The sequence below is a fragment of the Ruditapes philippinarum genome, unplaced genomic scaffold (assembly GCF_026571515.1).
Source record: "Ruditapes philippinarum isolate M1 unplaced genomic scaffold, ASM2657151v2 ctg2247_1_1_1_1, whole genome shotgun sequence".
NCBI lineage: Eukaryota > Metazoa > Mollusca > Bivalvia > Venerida > Veneridae > Ruditapes > Ruditapes philippinarum.
Window position 1 is genome coordinate 76,706 of NW_026862853.1, and position 18,347 is coordinate 95,052.

At 31.6% G+C, this 18,347-nt stretch overlaps 1 protein-coding gene across 1 annotated transcript; it reads left to right on the forward strand.

The window, feature by feature from the left end:
* The first annotated feature begins 5,917 nt into the window (after window positions 1-5,917).
* Window positions 5,918-12,015, forward strand: LOC132720389 (uncharacterized). Its single transcript, XM_060704517.1, has 8 exons — window positions 5,918-6,215; window positions 6,948-7,600; window positions 7,894-8,199; window positions 8,628-8,832; window positions 9,123-9,172; window positions 9,531-11,425; window positions 11,588-11,723; window positions 11,897-12,015. The coding sequence occupies exons 3-8, from the start codon at window positions 8,067-8,069 to the stop codon at window positions 12,013-12,015; spliced, it is 2,538 nt and encodes an 845-aa protein (XP_060560500.1). The 5' UTR covers window positions 5,918-6,215; window positions 6,948-7,600; window positions 7,894-8,066.
* Window positions 12,016-18,347: the final 6,332 nt, after the last annotated feature.

Here is an 18,347-nt window from a genome sequence, read left to right on the forward strand (position 1 = left end):
AAAGAAAACATTAATTGAATACTTGAAATGTGAAAAACAATATCAACAAGGAAAATGCGGTGTTAAATGAACCCCACTCGACCTAGAAACAAGTTATCAGAAACTATTAAATCAAATTAATTAAATAAAAAAATAAACATTTCTTAAGAGACGATTTATCAGAGAAAAACTATATAAGATATATTATATCTTTCGTTCTAATCCATTTCAACATTTTCTATATTAAATGATCGTATATTATATAATGTGTATGATTATGAATAAAATATGATTTATGTAGAGCCGATTTCAATTTAAAAGAAAGATCATTAATCGAAATTGCAATTCAATATCTTATTGTAATAAAGGTTAAATATACTCTTATTTAATATAGTTTTATTACAGAGGAAAACACCATGTCAAAGTGTTTTTGTGAACAACATTCTTCTTTGACCGAAGGAAAGTCGTTTAAAATAATAAAAATTGCGCATAAGAAAATAAAAGTGGGAACAATAAAATTTATGAAAAACCATTGCATTATCCCAGAAAAGGCTGCGGCTGTGTGTGATGTTTGTTTGAATTATGTACAGGATACCTTAATGATAGAACCAAGTCATAAATAATTGAAGACAGAAAATGATTGTAAAACATTTTTAGAAAATTTGAAAAATGATAAATTCGAAGAAAATGAATTAGTAGAAATTGTTGCAGCCATTAGTGAAAAAATTTCTTCAAATATATATGAAGATTCAATGGTTGTTTCGTCATCGTACAAGAGTATAAATTTTGATGATGATTTAAAAGTAAAAAAAATATATAAAAAACAGAAATCGTATACTCACATCTTTCCTATTAGCTGTTGCAAATATAAAATCTGTAGACGAAAATGAGAAAAAAAATATTTGTATTGCTAGCAGCATTGACTGTTTATTGAAAGCCAGGAATCTTTCAACTATAACACCAATACCATTTTATAAAAATCTTATTAGCTATTATATCACTGGCAGCAAAATTATAACTAAATTGAATAGCGTTCATTCCCCAGCAGGTAGCTATATATTCATGTCTAACTGAATGGCTGAAGAATGTCTCTGACACGTCCCTCAGTTACTCCGAGTCCACTGACACGTTTACTTATTTTGACAATAACCAAGTTGTGGCCAGAAATTGGCGGGTTAATTATAATTATAAATCAAAGGCAAGTGTTGTTACCACTGTTGTTAATATTATACCAGCAAAGAAAACAAATCTTCAAAAACAACAAGAAATTTCACCGTCAAAATGGTATTACAACTGTTATAATGTTGACACATTTTCAAAAATCAAATCAATGTTGCATGACAATGAATCTGTCTTCCAAAATGTAAGGAATCAATTGATTGAAAAACGACTGGCCAAAGTTGTCAACGACATGGGAGCACACAATACTAGTATGACACGTGATTACATTGATGAAAAAATTGAAGGTAATTTCTGACATAATTTGTATTCATTATCCCAAAATATTTTTAAAAATATATATATTTTAAACACATTATTTAGATTATTTTAGATTTTGTTTCCTTGCATAGGTAATAATAAAGCAAATAAATCTAATTACACGTACAAAATTACATCATGAACGCATTTTGATTTCGTCATGAATTCAGACAAACACAATGTCTATTTAAATGTCATGATGCAGTAGTTAATTGGTCTTTAATTTCTCAAATTCAATTACAATTATATTTATATTCAGCTGGAGTTAATCCAGTCGTTGAACAGGACATGTTTGATCATTATAATTGGATTCCAAGCATGCACCATAAAGAGTCCCCGAACGTTGTTGTAGGAGAGCCTATAATGGTCAATCCATGCTCTTATGCTTCTGTGACAAAAGTTCTACAGGTACACATTCTCTTAAAATTAGTGTAAATAAATTAATATATAACATGTGAAAAACGATAAACTATTATAAGAATCATTTAAAACAACAAACAAGTATTAACAATTACTGAAACTAAAATTATTCAATTATTATTGATGCTTTACAAATATATCATTTCAGAATCTGCAGAAAGTTCAGAGAATGAATACCAATAATCATCAAAATACACGTGTTCATATGTACTTACCGACATCTCTAGTCTTCACTGCATACGAACTCAATATGACCTCAAACCGAAAAACTCGTGCAAAAAAGTTACGTGGTATATTTTATACGGGGAAGTCAAAGACCGGGCCCGCGAAGCGGGTCCGGGCTTTGGCTTGCCCGGCTATAGACTACACGTGTATATGTAAAAGAAAATCAAATAAAAAACAATTAAAAAATATATAGAATTCTATACCTATCAATGATTTTTTCAGTGTCAGTTCTAGTCGGGCGCCGCCATTTACAATGTAACTCAATGATAATAGGCGGGGTATTCCGATAACGGAACAAATCTCAACTTTTCGGATAAATGATAATCGTCGAGTGTTCCGAGTGAAAACGGAAGCGGTGCATATAATACCGAATAACACCTTTAAAACGGAAAGAATGAAAGGAATTTTTAACGACTTCCCCGTTCATAGGCCTTGCCTAATTTCATATTAAACATATATATAGATATTATTATTTTTAATTCATTTTACATGTATAAAAATAATTATGATGTATCTAAAATATGCACACACCCTATATCAATTAATGAAAAACAATAGATTAAAGTGTTTCGTGCATGACGGATTTTAATCAGTCTTTCCAAGATGGCGTCGATGATGAAGCTGCGTTGAATTGGCGAAGAATTTTGTACAGTTTTGGAGTTAATATAACAGATTTGGGTATATGTTGATCTAATTTTCAAAATTCGGTATTTTTTACACCAAATTGCGCAATAAGATCAAGCGAGTACAGCATAATTTAATGTATCAGATGTGTTATTGTAGAAACTGGATCACATCGAGACAAGGGAGAGTACTCGATTTTATACGCTTCCATAAATTTCCGACACATTTTATCATTTTCATTCATTGGATTTTAGCTCAATCGGGCTAAATTACCCCGATTGAGCTAATTTAGCCCGACTGGGAGATGTGCCCAGCCTGATCAATAACTAGAATTTCTTAACTTACCTCTTTCCCTGTTAGTGTCTGAAAATAGAAAAAAACTTTTTAAAAAATCTGTCAAAACAAAGATACATCAATATACTATGTACCAGTCGAAAATGTTAACGTACCTTTACTTTGATAAGCATTTTTATTTTTTTTCACTCTGATCTGAGCCGATTTCCGGAAGTTTATAATGGTGTGAATATTTTCTGACGTTTTAATTGGTTTATATTTATGAGAATAAAAGCTCGTACGTTTATTTTCCGTACAGTGTATTTTGGGTCAAGTAACACTAAATATTCTGGAAACGGACTCGGCCCGGTGAATGGCCCAGTGAATTTTCGTATTCTATGTTCTATAGTAAATCAGTCACATTTGAGGCTTAATTCTGGATTCGACTGTTCTCGATGAATTATATACTGTCTTCAACTTTAAACATTAACACTATCTAAGTCCAATGAGGCCCAAAATATAATAAGTTAGCCATCTACTTTTTTCAGAATTCTTCATTCTGTTGTAACACTATTTAAATTCACCACTTTAAAAACTCCTGACTGCTGGTGGGTATGACATCTTTAATCCTTCTACAAACAAATGAGTTCCTGGAGAATACACACAAAAAATCAGCTTTTAAAGTCATCATATAATACACAAAAACTACACAGTTTAATTGGGCTACTTTAAAATTAGAAAAAAACTACTTTCTACAACGCCTGGTAGTCATAATCAGAAATGATTGTTAAGCAGTATGATGTAGATGTAGGACAGGTCGGGTCTTCTTCCGTACCGGGTTTAGACCAAACTGGGAGATATTCTTATCAAGTTAATAAACTTTTGAACCTGACCCATATTAGGTAAACCAGGTCTAGGTAAACCCGGTCCCAAATAAGTCAATCCAGCCCAAGTAGATCTGTCTCAGGTCAACCGTGTTCCTGTTTCACTTTATTATTTATTTAGTATATACTTTTTTCACATATTCCTTTCAAAAAGAAATGTAAATAACACACAAGGTAACTTGTAAAATGAACGAAAAAAGGAAACACATATAAAAAAATGAATTTTTAAAAAATCGTATATACAGTACAGTATTCCTAAATAAACTATACAATAACATTGTCTGATTATTAATTCTGGTTAATGTTTAAAGTAGTGCTAAATAAATAATAATCGAAACTGCAGTATTTCCACCGCACAAATGTACAAAATAAGTTTTTGTAAAAAAAACCCACATATCTATCTATGAAAAGTTTGATTAAATACTAGAATCAAGTATACTTCTTAGGGACTCTAGAGCAATAAACCTTCATGGTCCCCCATCGGGCGTCAAATGCCATAAGATGAGAAATATGTGCGGCCTGACTAAGACCAACGGCACACCATATGTTCCGTGGATCTACCAATTAATTTGTCTATCCGACTCATTGCACACTTTCTCCAAACTTTTGTATCAGTGAAGAGTTTAATATACCATTTTACGTGTGCACACGATTTACAAGAACAAAATAGATTATATTCAATTTAAAAAATATTTTTACACTACAATAGGTTACAAGTTCTAAGTTCTCTTTGAATATCATCAAACCTTCCTTTTTCAATAGGAAGTTTGTGAATCATACTTCTAAATTTAAAGAGAATTAAAGCTAAATTCACAGGTAACTTGCTGAGGTAACAAAAATCCTGTTTATAAACCCAGTAATTTAGACATTTACTGGAATTATTAATTGTACTTCTCCAATTTTGCATAAAATGATCACGCAGTCTTAAGTTGACAGTATTCTTGAATGAAGCAGGAGATTCCACATTTTGATTTATCCAAAAATGCGACAATCCAAGATCATTTAAATAATTTCGAACAAAACAGACCCAATCTGATTTAATATTATTCAGAGTATATAAATTATGAGTTGTTCTATATAGAAGAGATTGGGTTACCGCCGTAAACAGTTACCCTCGAGCTAGATATTCCGGTTTGTATACCGGCAGCCGTTGTAGGCCCTTTATATATGGAAGTAATTGAATTGCTCGATATTTTCTTTAGGTCAGCTACATGCAGCTACATATGTTTAGTGGGGTATAAAGTGTTAAAAAAAGAAATAAGAATATTAACAATATTATATTGTTATCTCAAATGTAGCACCCAACAAGTTTACACTCAAAATATGGTTTGTTTTTTAACACTTTATAACACGTATACATTTATACATGTCAACCGTACAATTTTCGGAAAATAAACCTGTATAGTTAGGTTATCAAAACCTGTTCTTCATCGCATAGTAGATAATACTAGATAAAAACGCGCGGAATTTCCCCGAATGATAATTAAATACATGTACATGTAAAAGCATGTAGAAACAATTTTAGGAGCAGTATTTCGATTTTTACCCTCTATTTTAATAATAAAAAATAGAAAGATTATGAAAACACACACGCAAAAACAACAACAAAAATTTTGTGTTTAATAATATATCTATGCTGTTTACATATATTTAACTCTACTTAATTGTTAATTGTGATTATAATATGTATATATTATTCCACGATATATGGAGTTTATAATAGTAGATATACAGTAAACTTGGATTTAGCATGTCATGTGTATTGTCAAAATGTACACGAGACAAAATAAATGAAATCTTTATAAAACATATTTACGTTTCCATAGAAATGCTTTTACCAGATACAAATCCCATATATATAGTTACAACATCTTGCAACCACTTAGAATATCAAAATGTCTACATGTAAAATCCGTTTTTGGTAATATATTAAAATGGAAAAAAATACATGAATTGGCCTGTAAGAATTTAATAGGGAAATTCCACCCTTTTTTAAGGTAAATTCATATTGATAAAGATAAAATGTAACGCATTTAATGTACCAGCTATATATACTTTGATACATATTATTTTCATTTACTTTTCAGTGTGCATATTTCATTGCTAATTGTTAACTTTAAGTAAGATATAAATTGATAGTGTATGCACTGAATGCAAACCAAGTTATAAACTCATCTCGAATTTCATAACATTGAATATCAAGATATGCGCGCTTTAAACGTTGTTATCGACATTGTTAGTGACAGCGACTTTGTGCAACATGGAGGACAAATTAAAAAATACAGTGGAAGTACTTAAATGTCAACAAGTTTTTATATATTGTTTTTAAAGGTATGACTTTTGCTTCTAAAGAAATTATAATTTGTCTTTTATAACGTCGTATTACTTCAATATTATACCTGCTACCGCTTATCTATTAAATTGTTTAGGAATAAAATATTTACGTGGTAAAGTGTCGGTGTAGATAAACAACTGTTAAGACATTTTATCTGTATCGTTTAATAGCCCTATGTAACATGTATACAACTTCAAACATTTCATTCTCGCCTATAATTCCTTATGAAAAACTTATAAAAAGACATCCAATATGCAGGTTTACCAGAGACAAAACTTCAAAGGCCATAGCTTAAAAATTGTAAGGGTAGGTCAACAGGTCATGGTCACATTAGTTCATCTTAAAACTGTAAACATGTCTTCGAAAATAATCTAGTGAGCATTAAAACTATCAAGGAATGGGTAATACGACAGGTCTACACAAGTGTATTAACACCTGAGCTGGGTCACTTTCTTCACAATAGATTTTATATGTGCCTTTCTTAATCACATATACAATGTACATGTGTCTATATAAAAAGAACTTTAAAACGTATCTTTAAATGAAAAGGAAAGGGGGAAGTGTAATTCAACAGCCATGTTTCGTTAGGAGACCTTTTTAAAAAAAAATATTTTTTTCATCAATTGTAAAGTCTCAGTGCTTTGATTTTGTCTGGGTGAAACTGTCTTTTTATAAGATTATCTCTTACTTTGATGATAATGAACAATAGTTTTGGTTTTGGTTTTCAGACAAAATTATTTGACTGACTGAATTTCCGAGCATTTGTGCAAAATGTCTCAAATTGCAAAGGTACACCAGATAAAAAATCTTACCGTAGAAAAACGGAAACATTTTCACCGGGCATTGGATCTGAATATAAATGTTGGATCAGAAACAATGAGAGACCTTGCAAACCTATACCTGCAGAGGAAAGGAGTAAGTCTTAAGCAGCATGTTCGTGAACCATGTGTCAACAGAACAATTAAAGAATACAGAAACCTTCCTCAGGAACAATTTCAAACACTCTCTTCAAGCACTCCAAGTCTACGTCATATGGATATTTCTTTATTAACGGTTCTTCTTCTTAAAACCTTCCCAGAGCAACTCTCACCTGAAGCCAGAAAAAGCATCAATGAACTTAAACAAATAAGAAACACATTGGCGCATGCGGTCAAAGCAGAGTTAGATGATGATACAATCTTTAACGATACAAAGCAGTCTATTTTAAGTCTTGGAAAGGAAATATCTGTAAAACGAAGAAACTATTCACAAGAACTATTCAGTGAAATCAATGATATAAGGCGTCAAGAATTGGTATATAGTCACTGCAACTTAGATAGAATAAAACTTAACAATGAAGTGTACGTAATAAAGGTTGTGGAAGCCACGGACGATGAAAGTGGTAAGTACATGAAGTATCATGTAAAATATCAAGCTGTATTAGAAACTAAAGTAGCATGTTGAACTAATTTTAGACAATTTAGTTTATTTGCATATGCATTTGTACAATTTAAGAATACAGGAGACCTGATGTTGAATTGAATTAGTTTATTAATGATTGTCACCTTAAAAATTGAAAGTCATGCGTAACGAAAATAAAAAAAAATAAATAAAAAAAATAATTTTTTAATAAGCCATCTGACAAGAGATATCTTGTAGGTGTTTTCATAAAATTATCATATTTTGATATTGAAGCGAATTCTTCTAGCGCTAGCGCTTGGATGATTAAAATTGGATTAACAAAGTGGGTGAGGCAACTCACGCGTGGAATCGATGTTAGTACTTTCCTTCATATGCTGAAAGAGGAAAATGTAATAAGTGACACAACAAAACGATAAATAGAGGACGAATATTCATATGAAGAGCAAATGCAGCAGCTCGTTCTTCACATGATGAATGAGACTACCGTCAATTTATGCAAACTGTGTCAATGCCTGCGACAGTTAGCACATGTAATGGCAGACTTGGTGGAGAATTCAAATACAGATGGAAGAGAAATTGGTAAGACTGATCAATTTCATATAGTTATAATTATTTTCTGTTTAAAATTGTTTGTAACTTAGCGACATAGTCATTTTAAGTGCATTTTCTAAGCCTTTTGAGTTGTCGATCTTTCTTCTCTGTACTTGTTGTTATATTTAAATTTTACTTTAAAGGCGAAAACCATCAAAAAGTTGTCCAAAAAAAAGCAGAATGGCAATAACGCCATTCAAACACTCTCAAAATAATTAAATTCCTGCGTTTCTTTGAAGAAAAGACACCATATGCGTTAAATAAGTCGTATTCAGTGATGCATTGTAGAAACTTTGGCTTTGTTAATATACAAATAAGAAAATAGTTTGTCGTATGTTTGTACTTGTGCATTTATTACATATCAACTGTATGGGAATTGAGGTAACATATTCATATTTCACATCTGGCTGTTGCAGAACAATATTTAAAAGAATACGAAGAAGAAAAGGTCAAGGAAATACTAAAAGAACATTTAATGGAAAGAGAGAATAAGTCTATTCCTACTGAACGCCTCCATATTTTTGTTGAGAAACGTTTTGGAGTTCCGATGGCGTTTAAGAAAATTCAAATGTATGTAAGCGCTGTCTTTCCAAATGTGAGGTACACGACAGAAGATTTCAGGTAATATTCTCACAAAACATTAAAAGATATTTTTTCGGTTGAAAAATAATTTCTTTTTTTAAAATGAAGACGAATATCTATTTAATTATTATGTGGCAACATGGCTTATCGCATCGGGTCAGCTATCTAAAGATCGCTATCGGGGTGAGTTTCCTTGAGTACGAAACTTCGCACTCATTGCTCACTACTAGTTGGTTCCAGTAACAGATTCGAGTGTGTATCTATAAGCTTCCTACACAAACTAAAACGAATTCTCTATAAAGCAAATATTGAAATTTATTTGATTACAGTTTTATTGGCTTGGCCTGGAGAAATGAAATCAAAAAAGGAAACGAAGAAGGTATGAATCTCCTTTATGAAGATATGCCTGATGGCTTTCAGTTTTTTTTAATTGCAGTTTATCGTTGGGTAGATCATTCTATATGTAATGGAAGTATTCAGTATATTACACTATCGTTTCATTTATGATTAAACAACATAGTACTCGATACAGTAAAGTATAAACATCTTTTTTTAACAATTGTTTCTTAAATTTTACAAACTTGATTCTAAATGCTTTTCTAAAAACTTTTTGAACCTCTTTCTTCATTTAGCTAATTAATGTGAATAATTTTGATTTTCTTTGTGATTATTCACAATTCTTAACATTTATAATTTATCAAGCGATTTCAATCAGGGAGATTATTCATCTGTTTCAGTCTCTGACAATGGTACGGACAATGTAAATGTGTCGCTCATGACTTGCGAAACCTTTGCATACTTTATGGGTAATTGTATTTCAAAACTTGATGAGAGACTTGTAGGTCCACTGTCCAGAGCTATCCGGGAACAAACTATTGCACCATCAATCTTTTTAGAGATGTCACCAGATGATATGAAAGATGTCTTTTCACCATATATAGAACATTCACATGATAATGAAGAAACTAATCTGAAATACGGTTTCGGTGTAAAGAAATTTTTGGAGAACAAAAAGAATGAAATAAGAGATCATAGCGATATTAAATTTACAACTGAAGCCGTTGAAAATTTACGTCTTTTTGATTCTCCTTTTACGAGACAGAGCTACCAGAGACTTAAAGTGCAACCAAATCTAGGTAATCTCTTAATACCAGCACACGAATTCAGATGCCCACCAACAAGCAAAATATACATTGAGCACTTTGTTGTGAAAGAGGTTATAAAATTTACCGCTGCCTGTATAAATGGCCGAAAGAATGGCACGATTCATTTTGGGATAGAACATTCCGGAAACTGTATTGGCAAAATAAAAGGTATGCAAAATAGCAAACTGTGGCATTGTTTAGATAAGAAAATAGGAGAAGCCATTAATGTATGTTTCAAAGAAAAGGCATATGTAGCATTTAAATGTGTTCGACCAGCACAGTTTATTCCAGTTGAAGGAGACGGTATTGTTATCGAGATAGATGTTGTTCCATTTTCAAAATATATTTCGAAATCCTTTCTTAAGATATTCTTTCCTCCGAAGGGCAACCAAAAACAGCAATGCTATGTGTACAGCCTTAAACCAGATGCCGGTATCTTACCTGTGAGTGAACATGCCATTCAAGAATCAGAGAATTTTTATGAAAATGTTCTACAAGAAAGGATGAATTTAGAGCAGTTCAACGACAACAGAATCAGCACTTCAAGTCTTCTTGAAAAACTGCTTCGTAAAATGTTGACAGGTGGAAATATATTTAAGCAAAACCCAGCTGTAGTTTGCAAACTTCCACATTGCAATGGTCACTTTATAGAAATGACAAAAGTGGAACGAGAATCGTTAGAATTTACCGATATAGAAATTATAAGTGGAGAAGAATGTATTGACCTGGAGGCACAAATGACACCAGAAGATACAAGAAGAATTGCAACTGAGAACCACCAGCATGAAATTGAACAGCATCCAGGAGCAGGTTGTAATACGCTCGGGGTAATGGAGGCAAAAGTGCGACGAAATCAAGCATTTACACAAAGAGTCGAAGAAGCTAGACAGCATTTAGAACAAGACTGTAATCAACAAGTTGATGAAAGAGATCTTCTCGTTTATTTAGGAGATAAAATTATTACATTATCTAATCAAGGTCCAAACACTCACAGTAGTGTAGTTTGTTCTATGGGGGAATACAAGCGATTGCTTTCTTACAGCACAAAACTAGTAGCAAAGCAAACGCAAGCAGCAGCATCAAAGCGTCTTTATCTTGAAACATTTTTGTACTACGCAATGCTGCATTGGCCGTTGAAGACGAGAACTATGTTAGATGTTGAAGCAATGTCAAAACCTACTACATATGAGCAACTGATCAAGAAATGGGAAGAATCATATAATAACAATTTCTACATTAAAACACTAGAGCAAGGCAGAAGGTATAGGCCAAAGAACTATTTTGCACTGGGCAAAGGAAGTCCTGGGAATGATATAATAGATCTTGAATCCATTAAAAGAGAATGGATGGATAAGAAAAAGAAGGAAACTGGAAGAGTCAGAAAGCCGGTTTACAAAGACTTTTTCTGGAGAGAAACATTTGTAGAAGAGAGGTTAGCAAGACTGGAAGGTTTTGTTGATGACACTGGGAACAATATTACGCATGAGGTATTTGTCATTAGCATTTTCCATGATAAGGAACAAAATTATCCTTTTTTTTGGCTAAGAGTAAAATAGAACAAAACAACAAAAACAACAACAAAAATTAACAAAAACACTTGACACTTGTTATGCTTGATATACACTTAATGTTCAAATTCTATTTTACAGGCAGAATATGTCAAAGAATCCTATAAATTTAGGATACGGACATACTATCCATGTCCACATTTGAGTAACCGATCAGTTACATTTGTTCTTGGGTTTACTTGGAAAGAGCCAATAGCGTTTGATGTCGTAGAATTTGGTATTATTTCACCTTTCTTTTATTCTTTCTAGTCATTTGTTTAAAATGTTAAAATTATATTTTTTCCGTTAATATTTTCATTTATCTTACTTTTTTGATACAATTTATTAAATTTCAAGAAGTCGAGATTTTTTTCAATGTATTTCATATGTTTTATCAATATGTTGAAATAGGAAAAGAAGGAAATTCATCACTTGGAAATGAAACTCTTGAGTCCGAATCTGCTAAGAGACACGGGAAAAAGAACAATGGAGATGAAGAAAGCGAAATTCTATATGGTAAGACGGATTAAATGGATGTGAAATTAAGCTATTAACTATCGTAGGCTGTATGATTTCACGTTGTTCCACTTGCCTGTCCGTTATATTTGCGGATTATTTGCCATAATATCATTTTCCGGTATTTGGCGCACACGTAATCAGTATACCGAATGGTGTATTTTATACTTTGCCTTTTGGTATATGTAAGGACTGTTCGTCATCGCTTTCTCGTATTTTTTCGACAAGTTATGAGTAGTCTTTCATCACTAAATGTCAGATAATATCTCATTATATGTAAAATTGTCGGTGATATTAAAGTTAATTAAATAGCATAAACATAATAGCACAACTTTCACGTATTTATTACCTTTATCTAGCTCTATTTGTCATTCTCCCGAGTACCTTACATGAAAGAAATAATTTAAAATCTTGGATTTCACGAGGTTATATTCCCAGAAAGAACTTCAAAAATAAATGAGAAAACCAAACAAGCAATATGTGTGCTATGCAACGCTAATATGCAATCATTTTATATTAAAAGTACGCTTTCTCTAAAGAGTTTTAAACAAAAACATGCAATGATCATCCATAGGATATTAGGTCTGCAGAATCTTTTCGAGTCAATAACCACACGCATTTCCTCTGAATATCATTTTTACTGGCATGTCCGCATTGTCGTCAGTTAAGATTCGTTTTAAATAATATTGGCATTTGCCAAACATTAATAAATTTGAAACTCTTAATTCCAACACATCCCGTAAAACTTTGACTGTTTTATCTCAATTCATTTACTCAGCAATGAGAATAAGAAACACATTATAAACTTTTTTCTATATCATTTCTAGCATACGTTTACTATGTTTGATTTTTGTTTTTTGTATGATATGACGATATTGTAAACAAAATATATTGTATTAAAATTAATGTTTTTGATACACATATTTATTGTCTCTTAGAAAACATTTATGTAATCTCTATGCACCATATCATGAAATGTTAAATTGTATTGTGCTATAGGCATTGTATTTTTTAATTGAATTGAATAGAATTGATTTTTTTTAGTTTTCATACATTGGTAACATTATTATAGACAGACCTTACCAACCATAATGTTAGGACTGATTCAATGCATGTTAAATTTATATATGCAAACTGAATGCATAACTCCATGTTCCATTAAACCTTCCTTTATACGTAGTTTGTTCTCTGTGTGCATATGTTTATTGTAAAGACAAATGATACTATCTAAACATAATGTATTGTGGTTTATTTTTAACAAATTTAAATTTAAGACTTCTGTAAATGATACATGAACATGTATGTATACAAGACTTTTTTTTATAACAAAACATTGTTTGGAGTTTTATCTATATTTAGCCAGGTGGTATTTAATCCCACTTACTAAAAACATGCCTTCAATGCTGAACAGTGTAGAAATGTATGTTCAAAAATGCTGTTATATGTTGAAAGTGCCTTGTTTTCTCATCTGCAATTACATTGTATTGATTCATGTTGATTTATACATGTTTTATTTCAATTTGATTATGCTGGAAGCTATAAGCTTATAACATACTCTTTAAGTCCGTTCCAACCAGTACTGAGCAATGATTGTAAAGTTTTTTGCTCAAGGAAACAACTGCTTGCCTTGACGGGATTTGAACTCATGTGGCTAGAGATCCTTAGATTACTAGGCCGACGGCTTAACCTCACGTCTTTACCCCCATAATGGATGCATGTTGCTACAAATCAGTGCTGTCGTTAGACAGTTATTTTTCCAACGTACATTTTGAATTATGTTTTTATGGTAAAGTATGTTTTAGGCAAATTATCAATTTTGTAGAACATTTAAGCTTGTGTTATGTCTATTTTCTCTGAAAGTATGTGAAGATATTCATATTGATTCCATTGAGTATTTATTTTGTGATATATTACAAACTGCAGAAGAAGACAGCATTAGCTGGATTTAACTGCATAAAAGATTAGATATATGACATGTAGCATCATTTTGTTGCTGTTGTTGTTGTTTTTAACAAAATTTATGTTAGCCATACCCATTATTTTGTATTATTTAAACATATTTTAATTTTTCCTGTGAAACTGAGATGGCCATAGCTTGCTTAAACATTTAATATTGCTTTCTGTATACCTACAAAGGGTGACTTTTTGATAAAAAAGTTCTACATATCGTTGTATTGTATTGAATTGTATTTAATAGAAGTTGTCCAATATGTAAAAGAATAGGCAGATCGAGTTTTTTGCGCCGAGATACGTTCATTTTCTTACATAATGGACAGTTCAATGAGTTTCTCTAACTTGAAAACATGTTCCTTTGACTTAATAATGGAAAATGTATAAATTGATCCATTCCATGAAAAGATTCAAAATTAATTTTTTGACGCTTGAAACAACTTGCGTTTTGAGAAGGGAAAGAAAATACAGGTAGGCAAAAAGACACAATTATCATGCTTTACTGTGACAGTCTTTCGTGTGTACTACATGTTTAGAAATATAAAAACATTATTATCGTTTGGGATTTTTATATATATTGGAATAATAAAGTAAATGTATGTATGTTTTCCTTAATTGTTTTTTATTGCAGTTATCCCCCATCATAATCATGATATCATCTTTACAGTTTTTATTAAGCTTAACTATTTGAAAAAATGTGACTTGAATGATTTTGACCGTAAAGTCAGATATGAAATTTCGGCTAATTTTGAACAAAATAATCATGTTTTACAGGAGTGATCTTTACTACAATCTTCATTATTCTTCCTCCATTGTGTTTGACTTAAAGAGATAAGAAAAACTTTCACTGTGAAAATTATATCAAATTTTATTTATATTTAGTAACATAAAATATATAATTAATATTTATTTAACAATAATCCACACGAAAGCATATAATAATATGAATGCATGTCAGTAAAAGGTAGATGGTACCTTCACCAAACCACAACCCTTGGTTACCCAAATAAACAAGTATTGACACGACAAATATAACAATTTTATTAACCTTTATAACCGTAAAGGTCAAATTATTGAAATTCATTTTAAATTGTCATAACTCTGTCATTTCTTTATGAATTCATTCTTGGACAAAAGAACACTTACGACATAACTGACATTTTCAAATGAGACATTGACCTTTAAATGACATTGACCGTAAAGGTCAAATATGACATTTGGATTAATTTTATGCAAGATAATAATACTACAATCTATGTTCAACAATTTGTTTGATTTTTTAAATAATTTATTACTCATCACTTGTCTCAAGATAACTCAAAGTCGCAGATTGACTCGCTTCATAAGCATGACTCATTGATGCTCACATAGAGAAGATAACACACTATGCACTGCTCATATAATTACGATAGTTCTTATTTAAAGATAATAACAAGAAAAGCATTGATGCAAAGCATCAAAGGGCGTCCAATCAAGAAATGCAGCAAGTGAAGATGAAGTAGTACACATATGATGACAAGATATTCTTATAAACTACCAGAAATGTATATCACTTATGAATGAGCGGACGAAAGACATTGTTCATTATGAACTTTGATTGGCATGCTAGAGATTAGAATATTACTTGTTATTTCTTTATGATCGTGGTTATTAATAGCAACGGATATACATGTATGCAATCATTTATAATCCATATGTGTAACGCATGATCAACACGTACCACACATTTGTAATTGTCCCTTATTATGTTATCGCTATTAGCGAAGACCCCCTTAAGGTATCTGTTCACACTTTAAGTTAGTAAAAATATGACACTGGTTATATTACCATGTTGATCATGTTGAGCATAATTGTTTATTATACAATAATTGTAATATCTAGTAATTTTAATTAAAAAAATACAAATTTTATGAATATTGTTTTCTTTTATTCTTTTTTGTGTTTTATGTGCTATTTTAATACTGAGTTTTTACTACTCTTTTTTTATTAAAATTGTAAAATAAATTGTAAGAATTCAATTGTCATATTGACTGACGATTAAGTCAAAGCTTAACTGGAAAAAGTCAGTAAATTATGGTTTATCTTTCAATATATAATATTGTTTATTCTTAAACCATGTACATTGTAGTTTTCTTTATCATTTTTTAAATTATCAATCAATTGAATAATTCATAAAATCTAATTTGTAACTTTGAATAATTCCTCGGCATCTTTACTAAACACGGATAACAAATTAAATAAAATGTTTCAAAGTTGATAATGTCATTTTAATACCATATAAAATGTACCTTTTTCTCAATTATTGTACAAATCACGTTTTTACATTACATATAAATCCGTGTACATATTTATTGTTTTTATCTCATATAGATAAAATGAAACATGCTATTGTTGTTTTTTTCTAATTGTAACGATAGCAAACATCTACTCCAAAACCGGGAGAGACCGGACAATAAACGTGTGGTACTATTCGCCGGTCACTAGTAAATCCTGGTCAAAATAGACCGGGAGAGACCGGCATTTACCGATAGGAGTGATAAATATATCTATAAATAGGTTTTTGGAATATTTAGGTCATCAACTGATCATTCTAGGAAACATGTACAACAATAACATACCATGGTAACCGACTGTGTACTACAAAATGATAAATAAAAAACCCCGAAGAGCGCAATTTATTGACGGAAAAGGTTATTTCATTTGAAAATGTTTGCATTGCGAAAATTCATTGTAACATATCGCGACATTTCATTATTAATTAATAATCAAGCACCCTCATACCGATCGGAATTTTCGGCTTTTATTATGACCGACTAAAAGGCTCGAGAAGTTGCTGTCGCCCTTTCACAAAATCTGATTTCATTCCATAAGAGCGCCGCGCTTCGGCGCGGCCGCCAATAATGATAATAATAATAATAATAATGCAGCATCAGTCACTGCTAACAATACTTTTCGTTTACAAGAGTTATAGTAAAAAAAGTACTGATGATGCTTGTACCACGCTTATTAACCATTAATATTAGAAAGTGATAAAATTAATAAGTATATAGACTATAATTGTATCATAGTTTGGGGACCTTTCTGTTGAAAAAGTGTCAGAGTTAAATTGTATACATATACATGCACAGTGCGGTAACTGGAGTGCAGGTATCAGTTACCCGCACTCCAGATCATGCCCGTTGATTGGCTCATTTTTGCTGGGGTTTACATTTTGTGACGGCAGAGAAAGGGAAAACGGCAGAAATATCATATTGAGATGCTCGATCATTGGTTACTTTTTCCCGGGGTTTAAAATTGTGACAACAGGGAACGTGTTTTTATGTTTGACTATGATACAAAAGAGAAAGAACACCAAAACACTCGGCAATCTGATTTATACTCGGGGGGCTACGCCCCCTTGTACAAATGAGATAGCCTCGTGTTTCGGTGCTCTTTCTCTTACTTTATATGTTTACACTATCTAAAATTGAAGAACTGCTTGTGATTTATTTTAAAACTGATTTTGCTATAAATGTCCATTATTTTTCCAGATGTTGAGATAAATTAAAGGGACTCCACTGAGGTTTTTTATATGGAAATATTATAACAAGATTCGTGTACCATTTTATGTATTGTATAGTTAGGGGACATTTCTGTTGAAAAAGTGTCGGAGTTAAATCGTATACATATACATGCACAGTGCGGTAACTGGAGTGCAGGTATCAGTTACCCGCACTCCAGACAATGTCCGTTGATTGGTTCATTTTTGCTGGGGTTTACTTATTGTGACGGCAGAGAAAGGGAAAGGGGCAGAAATATCATATTCAAATGCTCGTTCATTTGTTAATTTTTTCTGGGGTTACATATGATGACAACAGGGAACGTGCTGTCATGTTTGACTATGATACAAAACGGAAAGAACACCTAAACACTCGGCAATCTGATTTATACTCGGGGGCTACGGCCCCTCGTACAAATCAGATAGCCTCGTGTTTGGGTGCTCTTTCTATTACATAATGAACAAGTAACTAGTGTGCAAAATTTTGTTGTAATCGCTCACTCCGTCTTTCTATAGAACATCTATTTGTATTGTGCAAAATGGCTTGAAACTTAAAGAAAAACTCATTTTTATGATTTTAATTCTGTCTATACTTCTTTATCATTTATGTATATTTTCCGTTTTAAAATTTCAAATCATTTGTTTTGAACAGTTTAGGACTTCGGTGGAGTTCCTTTAAGGGGCATGAAATATAAAATTGTCTAATTTTCACATGTTTTTCAAAGCCGTCCATTCAAGTGGTATCAATGTATAAATGACTCCTAAATTTCCAAAAGCTTGAATTAACTTCACCGGCAAAAAACGATTAATTTGAAAGTTCAAGCATTAGTATTATAAAGCTAAGATAATAGATTTAGA